Source organism: Natator depressus, chromosome 6 (genome assembly GCF_965152275.1).
Source record: "Natator depressus isolate rNatDep1 chromosome 6, rNatDep2.hap1, whole genome shotgun sequence".
NCBI classification, from domain to species: Eukaryota; Metazoa; Chordata; order Testudines; family Cheloniidae; genus Natator; species Natator depressus.
The window spans coordinates 91,366,348-91,382,284 of NC_134239.1; the positions used below are offsets into that span (position 1 = coordinate 91,366,348).

Here is a 15,937-nt window from a genome sequence, read left to right on the forward strand (position 1 = left end):
AGCTCTGAGCCCACTGAGCTATTGAGTGTACATGGTAGTGAGAGAGCCTCTCACCACCCAGGCAGATTACTGGCAGAGTGGTTGACCATCCCTACCTGCAAGGGTCTCAGGAAGATGGATGTTCCGCAGAATTTTAAGGCAGCTGTATCTCATCTCTGGACCTAACTAATGCTGCCCAACTGCATCATCCAAGGATAGGAGACTATTCAGGGGAGGTTTTTAATTTTTAGTGTAGAAATAGCCAAGCCAGCATTAACATCATACACTCAAGGTGTTGTATATTCAATAATTCAACAATTCACTTCCAATAATTCATTGATACAGCGGTGCACACATGGGTGGCACTTAACCAGCCAGAATAAGATGTGCTCCCTGCCTGAAAGACCTTAGACCTCTGAACTCTCTTCAAAATATTGTCCTTTTCTGTTTAGATTTTCCTCTCCATCCATGTTATCTTAACCGTTTTTTCTTCCATTTGTAACTGCCCCTTTATAATCTCTTGTGCCTCAATTTCTCCAAACCCCCTCTAAAGTGCTCTCCTGGATAGAAGCTGGATCATAATGTTACCTGCACAAAATTCTCTGTTACTCACACACTCCAGGGGCACCCATCTTTACCCAGTTCCTAGGGCTCAAGGCGTAACCCTCTTAATTTAGGCACCCACCCTTACCCTTCCATGGGCTCAGGGCATAACCTTACACTCTGCGGGTTTGTGCGGTCTTTTACCAATGAAAGAGCCTCACATAGTAATATCCTATTTAACCTTTATTAACAGTCACCAAAACAGAATGCATATGCTAAGCGTATCATGCTCACCACTCCCAATAAAGGGGATTAACTTTTCTTGATGGCCAGTCAGGATCAGGTCATCTGGGAGACTCCAGTTTCTGCACAGTGTGGTTGGCAGTGTGTTGTGGTCTAGCAGCTCTGATCGTGGGGTTGTGTTCTGGAGTTGGTTCACAAGAATTTTCTTTTGGACCCCAGTTTATATAATGAAACTTGAGTCCTGCTTAGCTGTACCTTAACCAATCATTTTACTAAAATATTACTAAACAATTTTCTAACCAATCCTAACATACTGTAAAACAATCCTTTAACCCATCCTACCCCATCACCATCGATTTACACCTAACAAAATTTGTTATGCAACAGGCAGAAACAATCAAAGAACCAGACAGAGACCATACAGATAAACAATAGAGCAGTGGGGACAAAACAACAGAAGTATAGATTTTACAGTCACAACTGCTGATAAGTGGTTTCTTGCCAGACAGAATGCTATCAAACAAAGTTTTTTTTAACCATCTTAAAATCTGTTCCTTTATCTGGTGATGGTGGGTGCTATTAGGACAGGATCACCTTCTTAACAGTCTGATATTACATTGTTTTAATGTAATTTAGATGGAATGTGAGGATGTGACTTTCTGCTTCTTGGCACACGGCTGCTTCTCTCCTAATATGGCTGCAGAGAAAGGCTCAGACCTTTCAGTAGGTCATGCTCACCTGCCAATGCTCTGATCCAATTAGTGGAACAGTTTGTTTTTCCAAAGAGCATCAGCTCGAGATGCATTGCCAGCTGATCCTGACCCCATTGCTACCATGGCTTCTCCCAAGTGAGAGCCTGCATCATCAATAGTACCTCTCCCATACAATGTCAGTGTTGAGACTTACCACAGAGCCCCAGGAGAGAAATACATGCAGAACACCATCCAGCTCCAGTTGTGCCTGGGACTGCCCCCGTCCCCCAATCTGTGTTCCCGTGACCTCTTCTTCAGCTATCTCCTTCCTTTCTGAAATTCGTGTCCTTGTCTCTATGGACCCTCATGCATGTGTGTGGGGCAGGGGTCTCTGGAATAACAGAGGGCCTAGTGGATTGTTTAGGCCCAAACATCCAAGGACCTGACTATGGACCCACTGGCCCAGGGTGGATTAAGGTTTCCCGAGACCTCACCTGGGCCAGATCAAGTGGAGAGCCCCTCCCCACCCCCTTCCACCTGCAGCCCCACCCCTTTCTGCCCCTTTCCCAAGGGCCCGCCCCTGTTCTACCTAGGGTCCGCCCATTCTACCACCCCCTTCCTTCCCCTCCCCCCTGCAGCCCCAAGACTGGAGAAGCTCTGTCCCCGTGCCAGGGCCCCGGGGCAACAGCAGGGAGTGAAAGCTCCTCCAGTTCCAGGGCCGCAACGGGGGTCAGGGTGCTGCGGCATCCCCTGCCACTCCCCACACTTCTGCAGGGCACCAGGGTCAGGGCGCTGGGGCTTCTCCTGCCCCTCCCGGCATTTCTGCTGGAGAGCGGGTTGGGTGTGGGGGCTTGCCCTGCTGCCCCACAGCTTCTGGTGAGGACAGGGGCCACCGTGAGGGGCTTCCCCTGTCCTGCAGCTTCTGCTGGGGACAGGGTTAGGGGCATGGGAGGCTTCCCCTGTCCTGCCCACCTGCCGCTGCTGCTGGGGAGCAGGTTTGGGGGAACTGGGGCTTCCCTTGCCCCGCCTGGCACTGCTGCCAGGACTCCGGGGTTCTGCTGCCCAGTGGCAGATTTTTTCCAGGGCCCCTGGGCACGAGCCCTGTTGTCTCAGTGGCTAATCCACCACTGCACTGGCCTTTATAAAGGGTGACAAACATCTGAGGAACCAGAGTCCTATCCAGCCACTCAGAGGAAAATGCAAGAATTGGGGGAAAAATAAACACTGAGAAGTATTCATTATCATAGCATATCCGAAAGGGACCTCCTTGCAGATCAAGCACAGAAATGTTTGCGTTTCCTTCGGACAACAGAAATCCATTTTCCAAATGAGAAAATGCTAACAGTAAGTCCCAATCCTGCCTCACTTGCATGCTCAAATCAGTATTCAGTCACCTATAGGCCAGTTTGAGCACCTGTGCTGGAATACCAGACCCAGGCTGTTCTCAATTTCAAAGACTTGACATCTCTGATTTACAGATGGCTGAATTTAGATCTGAAATGAGCCATGTATTTCCAGGCAGAGATGCGAGTTGAGCCCCAAAGCTGGAACAGACTAAGATCCCCTCCTGGAGGCTTCACTGGCATTAGGACAGTGCTGCAAATGTATTGTGAGTAGGGACGAGACCAGAGCTGAGGGGCAACTCCACAACTCCTTCTAAAGCAGCCCATTACATCCTGCATAACACAGGCCCATAGACTTTTACCCAGCAATTCTGACAGCGAGCCCAACAGCTGGTGCTTCTTGACCCACTTACAGGGCAGAAATCTTGTCAACATTTGTAAAAAGCAAACACTCCCCAGGCCTTTTCCGAATTCTTTATTATGTAGAACAGATTATATTTGAACAATTTTTTTCCAAGCAGTTGTTTTTCTCCAGTGTTAACATGCATTGTTACCCTTTTTATAGTCAATGGACCATCTGCTTCTCTTCTCCCTCCCTGCCCACACAGTACCCAGCTTCATGTTCATCCTCAACAGTGTAAAAAAAAGTAAATATCTGGCACAAAATATTCTGGGGAAGCCCATTAAAAAGGTCATTTAAAATGTTTCATATCTACAAAAGATCCAATATATATATGTACATTATAGCAACGCAGAGGCAAAGGAATACTGTACAATGTAAGACTTCAAAAGCTTTGACTGGGTGGTGATTCAACCCTAGGGCTATGGAAATATGGGCCACCATTAGCTTTGGGGCAGCTAGCCTAAAGCCTCAGGCTCCATGCTAGTTATTTTGCACTCTCGCAGACCTTTATTAGCCCCCTTCTGGAGTGACATTGAAAAACTGGAAATGCCTTTGGCTTAATACACCCTGTTAGGGGACTGCAGAAACACTGGCTGAACAGGGTGAGATCTGGCAAACAGTGGGCACATACAGTCTCTGTATGGTTTACAGCACACTTCATTTGGTCAGCGATATTTTTATCTGCATCAACCCCTGGCCCAATCCTGCTGCTCCATTGACACACATGCCTGTCTACAGGCGAAGAAATAATTAAGTTGCTAGATGCCACAACTTCCTGCATGCTAAAACCTCTCTCTCCCAGCCTCCCCCTAATCCTTCCTCTCTTCCAGCAGCCCCAGGGACAGATCACCAAACCTTGCCAAGCAGTAGCATGGATGCAGAGCTGTAATGACTGCACTTGACCCTTGTGTACAGATGCCTCTTCTGCTTATTAAACAAACCTTGCTGATAGGGAGGGCTGAACACAAAGCAAACCCAACCCTCCCACCCCCAAGAAACAACATTCTCTATTGGTTAATTACGAGCCCAGAATATCTGCGGGTTAAGATCCATGGTATTCTTTAGAGTCAGTTTATTAATTCTTCATGTAAAAAAGAATCAGTTTAAGGCCTTTTAATAGTACGCACTGTACAGTCCAGTCATCCCTCCTCCCCCACCCAACTCTTTTTTGGGACACAGATGGAACAGTAGAGCTCCAAGCTCAGTACAAAGCACGTTAACATGAGATAAACCCCAAAGTACTTCCCCCAGGCAGACATTTCCCATGCGTGCAAGCCCCACACACAAAACCTTCGGACAGGAAAACAGCTTGAAAGACTGGGAACCTTCGCAGGAGTACAAGTCACCACAATTACACTGAGTTTAAAAAGTGGTTTCAAGTTAAATGGACTACACCTGACTGCTTCTCTCACCTGATGGTGGTCCACTTCAGTTCCAGCTCTAGTCCTGGGACAGCCAACGTTACACCTGACAGTCACGTTAGCGATTTACCGGTACCCTGAGGCTGAACTTATGTTAAAATGGAACAGTCTGCAGCTGCCTCACTCTTCAATACACAGGTGCAACTGATGGAGACTGTAGGTTCCAGCATTCAACGTTCTCAAAAGCTGAGCATAACTATAGTGGTTAAGATGGAGCACTGCGTTCTGCGACACATCTCCACAGGCCGTACTGTCTGCAGAGAGAGAAAGGTGGCCATGGTAGCAGTTTAGAACTCTGCAGGACACCCTCTTATGTGTGATCAGACTCCCCATGTCTCTTCTCCCACCCTCTTCTTTGCTTCATTTGAATGATCTGTCAACTAACCTCACTAATAGACAGTAGGAGTCCTAGACTGGAAATACCTGGAGGCCAAAAAACCCTCTCCTTTTGCCCCGTTTACGCAACAAGCCAAACACTTTTCCAAAGGGGGAAGGGAGTCAAAGGTGGCCAGCAGATGGGAGGGAGCATTTCCATTTATATGGAGCTTCAGGAGGTCTGGAGCAGGCAAGGCTCAGACCCTTCAACCCAGTGGGAGCTGCACTCCTACTTTCAGGATCACTGCTCTAAAGCATGTGGAAAAACCTTCCATACAGCAGAGAGGAGAAAGCGATGGTAATACTAAAACCTTTTCTTTGTTCACTGTCCACTGTTGGATCAGGAAGCCAGATTTCCCTCGCATGAATGGCACTGGGCTGCATTAGTTTCACTGGAACACTTCCCGTGCCTGCTTTCAGCAGGCAGGTGCAATTATGACAGAGGGTGAGGGGTATTTCTGTTCTCTAGGTGTGTAAGAGGAAAATGCTGCAATTCCCTTCTGAAAGATTCTACCTATCCCTGATAACTGACTGCAACAGGCAATAAGGGAGGGTGCAGACAGTGCTTTTACCCCCACAAGGAATTGGACCAGCTCACGCCCGGGAGCTCTGGATTAGAGCAAAAAGTGTTCTTTACCAGTAACTGCAGGGGCCCAGAGTGGGAAAAAAACCTCTCAAGTTGCTCCTCAGAAGTAAAAAGACATGTGCACATCAGAGATAGAGAAATCAAACCGTGTTAAAAAAATAGCGTGCACACTGAGACTTTGTACAAATGCTTGTCCCCTATGGTACAAACCAAATCCTGGATATTTTGATACCAAAAACATAAGCCGCCCCCTTTCTCCCACAGGAACTAAAAGAAATAGAATGGTGACTACAGATCATGAGAACTTCAGGTGCCTCCTTAACTCTAGAAAAAGATCTCCCAGTAGGGGAAGGCCAGTCCCCAGCAGGATGCAAGGACCACATCCTTCACTAGTGCACAGTGGCCTCCCTTTACGAGAGCTGAGTGTAAGACTGGAAATCCCTTTAGGTTTAATAAAACAGACATCAACACTAGCACTGTGTGTTTTAAAGTCCTCTCCAGCTCAGGAAGTAAGCTTTCTTCTCTCTTCCTTAACTCCGTTCTCCAGAGATGCTGTCGCACGACAAGGGTCAAAATTCAGTGAAGGAACAGTACAGAGAGAAACCCTCTGCACAAGGCCAGCCTTAATTCTGTCTTGGAGCTATGCATCTCTTTATATAAAAGCAGGGAAAAAAAACAGAATAATTTTCAATTAAAGCTGCTCATAAAAGTTGGCAGGGCCTGAGGTCTGCATCCTAAGCAGCCTCTCTCCTTCTCATTTCATTCTAAGAGTGTCTTTCATTTACTACTTTGGCAAGGACAAAAAGGGCATGAATTTTACTTCTGGTGAAAGCTTTGCAACTGTCCCCCCGCCTCCGGGTACACTGCCATCCCGTTTCCACATGAAGGCAAGCATAGTCTGATGCAGCAGGGACCTGCTCTTTCATTTCTGGGGATGAAATTTTTAATGGACCTTGAAAGATTTCCCTAGCTTTTAAAACATGACTACCTGAACACAATGTGTCAAATCTTAAGCTCTTAACATGTTTTTAGAAGCAATTTATCTAGTTATCAGACTTTGGCCAAACACATCCTCCTGAAGTAACGTGGGCCTCCTGAACCAGAAAAAAAAAAATCCCACTTCCCATACAGGATGCAGCACAGACCCCAGGGCGATCCAAGACTGAAATTTAATCAAGTGGTTTCACAATGTTAGCTGGACAGAGTGTGATTGAGCCAAGTCTTAGGAATGGATACAGTATTTAATATGCTGGTGTACCATGATGTAATGGCATTATCGCCACAGGTCATCCCAAACAACTGTCATAGAACCCAACTGCATATTAACTATTTTGAGACTTTTTTTTTTTTTTTTTTAAAAACAGCAAACCTGTGTTAGAAATACTTTGAGTTTAATAAAGTAATGTAATAGTATTTTTCATTACCCTCTGTCTACAAAGCCAGACTGCCTTAGCATCGAGAGACCAAATGCACAGGAAGAGGGAAAGAAATTAGGACTTACATTTTTAGAACCTAAAATAGGTTTTCTGGGAGTCAGGACCTCACAATTGTAAAGGTTCAATAGCTTGATCACATGGGGTAGGATACAAGTGCACTGTACAGCCCTGAGAAGCCGCAAAAATCCCAGGTCCCCACTGACCTACAGCCTTTATTTCTGGCTCTGGTAGCTTGTATGAAATCAGTCCTTAAAGGTATCACTTGACGAGGCCTGGAGCTTTGATCCGGAATTCTTGGGATGATCTTATCCAGGTTCCTGACACACTGAGCAGAGGGGAAAAAAAAACAGCAGCTATTTTTATGATAGGATCTTTTAAAAAGCAGCAGCTATCTGAGCTACTCATTGGTTTGGAATGTTACAAGCAGTCCTGGCTGAGAAGACTTAATGGGCAGAGTGCAGGTGAAGAGGGTCAAAGGGGCAAAATAAACTCAGATCATTCCAGGACTTTGCAGTTTATTCCATGACTGAAGAAATAAAGGAAACTATTCTATGTGTATCATGACCACATGTGAGGTGTGGACATATTGTATGGATAGATGATCAATTCCAGCAAACAAAACATCTCCAGTGGATTTGATATACTGGAGGACTTATCTGTGGCTATTTCAATTCATAATTTCAACTTACATTTTTAAAACTTCTGATTCTGTACTACTGCACTTCAAATCAACAAAAATGATTTGTTTTTAGACTTGAGACAATTTGCTTCTGAGGGTTAGTTATACAGCATGGGGCAAGATGCATAAGTCTATGTCTACACTACAGACTTGACAGCAGCACAGCTCTAAGGTCTCCCGTGTAGCCGCTCTATGCCTACAGGAGAGAGCTCTCCCGTGAGTATAATTAAAACCACCCCCCACGAGCTGTGTGTTCTTTCCACACCCCTGACCGACAAAAGTGCTAGTGTAGACATAGCCTTCGTTATAAAATGGGGTTTCTATAAAACAGAAGGTGATACTGCTTTAATCCACCAGGTAGTATCTGCAGATCTGCTTGGCTTTAGTGATCAAAAAGAGTGCCACTTCTGTCAGTGGCAAAGAATGAAAGTTACAGAACTACAATCACACTCAAAAAGTTATCTTTTGCTTTGCTGCACCAGACAGATGGACTTGATCCACACTGTGCTTCCATTTGAAAATTGAGAATCTCATTCTAAAGGCCACCTGCAAAGAGCATCATGACCAGACCAAGTTTAAGAGTGACCCCCACACCAAATTGTAGATCTTGGCTTTGCAGTCTCATTCAGTGCTTTGTTTAAGACACTAATCTTTGCAAAACCAATTTCACAAAATATACTGAGAGTCTCAGACAACCAAATCTGAACACGCTACATTGGAGTTAACTGCATGCTGTGTACTAAGATTTCTTTTGCAGAACTGCCCCAAATAAATGTAGCTGCTCATTATACCCTTCTTACCACGCAATTCCGGTTCTGATAGCAAATGGGAGCTTTCTCCAGTAGAAGAGAAAGGTTTGGGGGTTTTAGTTCTAATTCTGAGTATATATTTTTTTATAACCTGTCAATCATCTGATCATCTTTTAACAGACCTGGACAACTCTTAAGCTTGAGCAAAGCAAAGTTGCTTGTACATGAGGAAGTGAGCCACAATACATTCATTTTCGGAAATGGAGGCCTGACTATGCCATGAGTTAGAGCTATGAGGAAAGTAACAGTAGCAAGATCTTTCCTACTCAGAAAAGCTCTCCATCACCCCCTCCCGCCGCCCCCATAATGAGACAATACTTGGCATCAAACCAGGAATCAATCTGGTAGCCAGACTGGGGGAAAAAGGGTGAAGTCCAGGGAGGTCTCTTGCTTGTGGCTGGTGGAACTAGTCAACATTTTGGAACAATGTTTCTGTCAGTGACATGTCAGCAACATGTTTATTATTTAAAAAAAGACAACTCAAGTTTTAAACGTAAGTAAATGCAAAAGGAAAAAGCTTTGGTTGATTATCCGTCTTGTTAAATAGATTAAACAAGTTATCAACAGCTTCTCTAGGAGATCTCCATTGAGCAAACTGGCCAGCCCATCACTCCCTGGCAAAGTTAGACGCCTAGTAGTGAAATTGGAAGTGCTACCACAACAGAGCCGTGCTGCAGACACGACATTTCAGCTGGCACTCCTGAGACTAGTAGTGTATGTGGGGCATCTGTGCCAACTAGGGTCACTGTGATTTCACGGTGACAAATAAATAATTAAAAAAGCAACAAGAAAAAAAATAGAGCCAAGCATCTCTCTAGGGCCCTACCCTGAAGACACAAGAATCAAAGCTGTTTTACTATTTACAAATTGCCATTTAGAGATGATGTGGCTACTTCAGTATTGTGAAAAAAATGTCCTTTTTATGCTAAGCAGTCAGAAGTGTGTGGTTCAAGGACTGCGTGGCCTCTGTGCCACAGAGTCTCTCGTGGGAGTGCCCCAAGGCATGTGGAGGGAGTTCAGTCTTCTGTTTCTTCATACGTAGTCTCATCAAATGGCCGGTCCAAGAGAGGCACCAACCGGTGACGAGAATACTTCAGTTGCAAGAGGTCCCCAATTTCATCTAATTCCTTTAAAACCTGGGAGAGGGGAGAGACCATGACATATCAGCAGAGAGAATCAGGACGTGAAACCCCTAATAGTACAGCTACCTCTGCATCTCTGACATACACTAAGTGCATAGACTACGTTGAAAGCAACCCTATAACTGAGCAAGGTTTTGCTATGCTGCCCCTTGTCACAAATTAAAGACAATACTACGCTTCTCCCTAATCATTTTATTGTGGTTTTAGTGTAAAGCTGACAATTGACTGTCCCTAGAGTATGAAATATTATGTTTATGCACAGAACAGGTGTGAAAGACAGCAGCAGGGCAAGCAAGCTTCCCCAATACTTCCGTGGCTCACACCGTGTGCCTTAATGCAAACCCCGAAAGGGCTATCCCAAAAGGCAATTCTCAGTCTCCACATCCTCATACTGTACCTCATTACAAGGTATATCCACTCCATTTAGACCCATATACACCATAGTCACAAATACACAATTGTACTCAGTTTAGCACTGTAAACTGACATGAGATATACAAATTAAGTGGCAGAAAACTTTACACAAACACCTTACATATTTATTAGTACTAGCACTGCACTTTCAAAAGTGTAAAGTTTCTTACAGGCGCTAAGCTTATCGTCATCAGCTTGTATTGCAAGTAAAGTCGTGTTGGTCTGTCACACATTTGGATCTTAGGATGAGCAGCTCACTCTCATTTTATGGAAACTTCTAACACAGGAAGCCCACTGCAATGGTGTTTCTTTTGCAATGGACACTTTACTACAAACTGGACTAAGATCATTTCACACAGGCCATCAAACAGCTATGATTTTTGGTCACCACTGACTGGAGTGAATTTTTTAGCATCACATGCAACCCTACCTTAGAGTCATCAAAATAGACCCTCCCTAGAAGAGAATCTATTATACTGAAGACTTTCCCTCATGATTCTAGTCACTAGTGTCATGTGCACTATACAACACCATCAGGCCTTGTCTATATTTTAAGTTGCACCAGTTTACATAAACGAGGCAAATTAGCAAAGGACAGCTTTTTCCCAGGTGACATGGACAGAATCAGGATAAGTGATGAACACATGTTGCTGGCCAATCAAGCCAATGGTTCAAAAGACTTTGAATTAAAGGTAAAAATGTCAGTCGGGGGAGGGAGAATCAAAATCACTCTCAAATTTTAGAATTGGACGAAGTTTTTTTTTTTTTTTGGTTCAAAGACTTAACATGGCATAACAATGTGCAACTCTGCAGCAAAGAATCTTTACAATACTAACTGAAACGGACAGCACCTGGGGTCTAAAGACTAAATCATCAAAGCACATCTATGTTAACTTGCTCATGCATCCAAACATGACAACCTTTGCATAGCAGACATAATGGCTCAGCGGAATAGATAATGGGTCTGCTGCTATGACAGATTGACGCTCTCAAGTAAAAATAGATATTTACTTCAGGCTTTACATTCAATAAAATATTTTTATTTGTGCAGCATAACAGGAGTGCGTGGTTCCTTAGAAGAATCTGATTCTTTATTAGCCACATGCCCCAGATCATGCCTCTGCCACTGAAAGATGGCAAAGTGGACCTCACCTGAAATATTCCTGGGAAAGCCAGGCTAGTCTAACAGCAAGAGTCAAGGCTGGGTGTGGAATCTTACATATAATTGGGCCATTTGGAATGCATGAATGGATGAACTTGAGCAGTTCCCAAACTAACAGCTAGGCGCTCAGGTTGTGGGCTCATCATTGGAAGGGCAAGTTCCCCCACAGATTTGCAATACTGCCTCAGATCGCACCTATGCCCTCAAAGTAGCACAATGCCACCAGCTCGTGAGTAATATAATTTTTGGAAGAAGAGCTCCTGCCTTCACATGATTTTTGGGAAGAAGTGTGTGCATGCATGCCCACCTAACTCTCACTCATGTTGCTACACTGCCTTTCAGAAGAAACATGCCAAATGAGGCACTTATGTCACCCACACTAACTGGGGCTCAGTGTTACCCACTGGTGGTCAGACCACATATAGAGGTTTATACCTCTGCTACTGCTTTCATGCTTCGAGACCTGATGCTCGAAGGCACAGGCTCCTGCTTTTTACATCAAGAGCTCTATGCCCAATCTCCAAACAACCCAAGCTGGAGTGCTGTTACATTTGGCTATGCTCTGTAACCCCTAGACCATAATCTACTTCCAGAGCAGGAACAGAACCCAGGAATCCTGATGCCCAATGTTCCATTACTGTCTCACATACAGTTGTGTAATCCTGTATGGGCTGGTCCACAGAGAGGTCTGTGTAGAGGATCTGTAGATTCAAGCTCTGTTAGTGCCCCATGAGGCGGTGAAAAATACACAAGTATAAATAAAGTGTATGGACACTAGAATAGTTACTGGAATTGTTTTATATTAAAAAAATATTTAGAAGTGAATTTGCCTGTTGTGCTAATGTTTTACTGATGCATTCTTATTTTGATTTGGTTATTTATATTATCAAAACGCACATGAGCCCCAGTCATGGACCCCATTGTGCTAGTTGCTGTACAAACAGAACAAAAAGACAGTCCATGTCCCAAAGACCCTACAACAAAACCTAGCAGACTGAGATGGGCAAGTTAACAATGAGACAAAAATGGGAGCTATCCCTTTAAGAGCACAGCGGCAGATTTTGCTGGTGTCCTGAATAGACAAACACTGCTTGTGTAAGCTCCAAAGTGATCAAAACTTGATTTAATAAACATATCTTTCCAAGAAGCAAGCCTCATCCTCCAAGATGTAATATTAGTTTTATGGGGGACTGGACACCTTAGGGCATTGGAAATGAACTACCTAGCTTTTCACCTGCAGGTCCCTATTGAACCCTGGTCAGCCCAGCAGGGATTGAAGTTGTTCCCATCTAATGGATGTTTGATGGCCCCTATATGAGAGGAGTTTGATGAGTCCAAATTCCAGATCTCATATCACAAACTCACTATCATGCTTTGCATTAGACCGATCTCTTTGGGGGAGGGACTGCCTTTCTACACGTTTTTACATTGCCTTGCACAATGGGGCCCCGATCTCAGTTGGGTCCTCTACCAAGGACTTCTGCAGCCGGAGCCAAAGTCACCTTAATGTAGTATTGCAAGAGTAAGCAATGCTATTTGCTCATCCCCTAGTACGTATGAGACAATGAGTTCAAAAGTTAGAAGAAACTTTAAAAGACAAGGTTTTTTGGTTTAAGTCATGATTTCTGGGCCAAGCTCATGATTTCTGAACTTCTGGGGGTAGTATTACTGTACATAATGGTGCTTGAAGCTTAAGCTTGTTTATACAGATATACTCAACCGTTCCATGAGAAATCCACTAATTCCACACGTAGGATTAATATTCTAATTGTGAGATGGTCTAGTCCAAATCTCCTGTTCTTGAGAATGGTGTTAGCAGGAAGGGTTAATGTATTTCTACAAGATTTACCTTCCTGGATCAATATTTCAAGTTTTTGTTTCTTTAAACAATGGCCCCTCATGCTTGTTATATCTGGCAGCAAGAGACTATCCGCTCCAAAATTTGGGGGAACGACAAGCCTGGAAGAAGCTGGATTTCAGTATAATAGTGGGCATGTTTTACCAGAGCTTTAACGAAAGGCCCCATATGGAAACAATTTAAGGTTGAATTTCTGTTGAAAGAACTGTTAACTGTTATTCTTGAACTCAGATTTAGGATTTTATTAATTTTAAACAAAAAGAATCATGTCACTAGCAAAGACTACAAAGGAAACAGCACTGGTGAACTCTGACTTCAGGAAAGTGTAATATATTTTTCATCACTGAAAAGAAAGCATCAGCCCACAGGGATGCAGGTTAGGAGGGACTTTGCTCTAATCCAGAGCCAAATATTTTCAGGCAAGGAAATCTTATTTACATAAAACAATTACAAATTGTAACAGAGAACTGCTGCCCATTGTGTGGGTTTATTTAATAAGAAAAGGGAAGCATTACAAATATCATCATTTATAAGTAAAGCCTCCCTTCTCCAAGCTTCCAACATTAGGTGAAATTTGTTTAGGAAAGTGTCCGGATAATAGAACTGGCAGCTCCAGGCATATAAGTGTAGACTTTACCCAATTTCCCTCTCCAGCCTCAGCTCTGACAAGCCCCCTGCTAGCCCTCCCCAATTCTATCACAGATTCAATATTTCTTTGGTATTTTTGCAATCAGTTAGAGAGGGATCAGATCCGGCGGCCAGTGCTTAACCTCTGATGGCTGTTTGCTACCAAACTCCCCCTCTACATCAGAAAAGACACAATAAGATTAATGGTATGTCTATACTACCCGCCGGATCAGCGGGCAGAGATCGATCCAGAAGGGGTTGATTTATCGCGTCTAATCTAGACATGATAAATTGACCCGAGCGCTCTCTCATTGACTTCTGTACTCCAGCGCTGCGAGAGGCGCAGATAGAGTCGACGGGGGAGCAGCAACAGTCAACTCACCGTAGTGGAGATGCTGCAGTGAGTAGGTCTAAGTACGTCGACTTCAGCTATGTTATTCACGTAGCAGAAGTTGCGTAACTTAGATTGATCCCCCCCCAGTTTAGACCAGGCCTTAATAATTTCCTCTAAATTGAAGCACCTGGTTATTTTTGGAGAAGTTCTATATAAAGCGTTATTACTATTATTGGCTATATTAATAGTTAAAAATAAACATGAGAAAAAATAAGATTTGAAATATTCTTTGGGCAGTTGGAATGTTACTAGTGAACAGGATGGTAGAAGAAAGGTACGCTTACAACAGAGGAGCATGGTTTTGTTTTGAATGGAAAGGGTACAGTACTATTTATTCATTTATAATAGCATCATAAGCATACTTGAGAAAACAAATAGATGGACACCTCATCCCAAAGTGCTTACTCTAAATTAAGACAGCAGGAGGAGACAACAGACAGTGTAGAATTGAGAGACAGAGTAAGGGCTTGTCTACACTTGAAACGCTTCAGTACAGACACTACCTATGCTGACAGGAGGTGTTCTCCTGTCGACTTACAATGGTTTTCAACTTGGTCTGCAGACTGTCTAAGATTTCTAAAGGGGTCCGCACCACCACTGGAAAATTTGTAGGGGTCCACAAATGAAAAAAGGTTGAAAAACACTGGCCTAGGTAATCCATCTCCTTGAGAGGTGGTAGATAGGTCAATGGAAGAATTCTTGTGTTGACGAGGGTTAGGTAGGCTTAACTATGATACTTCGGGATGTGGATTTTTCCACACCTTTAAGTGACGTAGCTATGCCAACGTAAGTTCCCAGTGTAGACCAGCTGTAAGGGCTTGTCTGCACTTACAGGGGATCGACTGCAGATCGCTCTCCCATCAACACTGAGTAGTGTGTATCCCGCAGTAAGTAGATCTAAGCTACGTCAATTTGAGTTATGCTATTCACTTAACTCAAATTGCATAGCTTAGATCGAATTTCCCCTATAGTGTAGACAAGGCCTAAGAGACTGTGGTCACTTGCGTGACTTGTATGCATGTCATCCTGTTTGCCTAGCTGATTAAATAATTGTAAGGGGATGAGTCTGATCAGTGAGGCGTAGTGCAGTAAATCCTTTATTGAATAAGTAACTGTGGTGAGGAAAGATGATAACTGAATCTAAGCTTGCTGTAAAATTGCACATGCGTTTATGTATTGTGTGTACACATACATGACTTATACCATTCTGTTTTATTGGTTTCCTAGCAAAGACAAAAACCAAACAAGTGGAATTCTCAGCTGCTGATCTAAAGGTGCTGTGGTGGTAGTGTGAGGAGGTTGGCTCTTGGTTTTTGACAACACATTGGAAACTGTCAGCTCACATGCCAACTCCTGTCTATTACACTATATAGAACTGTTACTACCTACTCATATTTGGACACTTCTGAGACAACGCAGTTGGCTGTATTCCACTCAATACAGTTACGGGGTAAATGCTAGTGACCTAACTAAGCTGTCTAAACTGTGTGTGTATACATATTCTCCTGTTTTCTGACTCTACAGGTCTCTAGCCACAGAGATGTGATCTCGAGTGCCTTGCCCACCAGTTCCCCTTCTCTAAAAAAAAAAAAAAAAAAGAGATAGTGCTTAGGAGGAGCTCCCAAAAGAGTTTCCTGGGAAAAGAGTAACTCCAGCAGCACAGCGCCTCCTAGAGCCATTCTGAGGTACTGGGTTCAGTACAAAGGGAAAAGCATCACTTGAGTTATCACTTTATGAAGCTCCTAGAAAGCTTTAATGGAACCACACCATGAAGCAGGGAGTCTGCAGAACATGGGGAGCTTTGACATGGCCTTGGACTGGGTTACACACA

The 15,937-nt window shown here is 43.8% G+C and overlaps 1 protein-coding gene across 1 annotated transcript in view; it reads right to left on the reverse strand.

Moving 5' to 3' along the window:
* Nucleotides 1-3,264: 3,264 nt before the first annotated feature.
* SPTLC2 (serine palmitoyltransferase long chain base subunit 2) overlaps nt 3,265-15,937 on the reverse strand; it is a 119,144-nt gene continuing 106,471 nt past the window's right edge. The window contains exon 12 of the mRNA XM_074956022.1: nt 3,265-9,645. Coding sequence (XP_074812123.1) covers nt 9,526-9,645 — 120 coding nt within the window. The 3' untranslated portion in view covers nt 3,265-9,525. The remainder of the gene's footprint in view (nt 9,646-15,937) is intronic.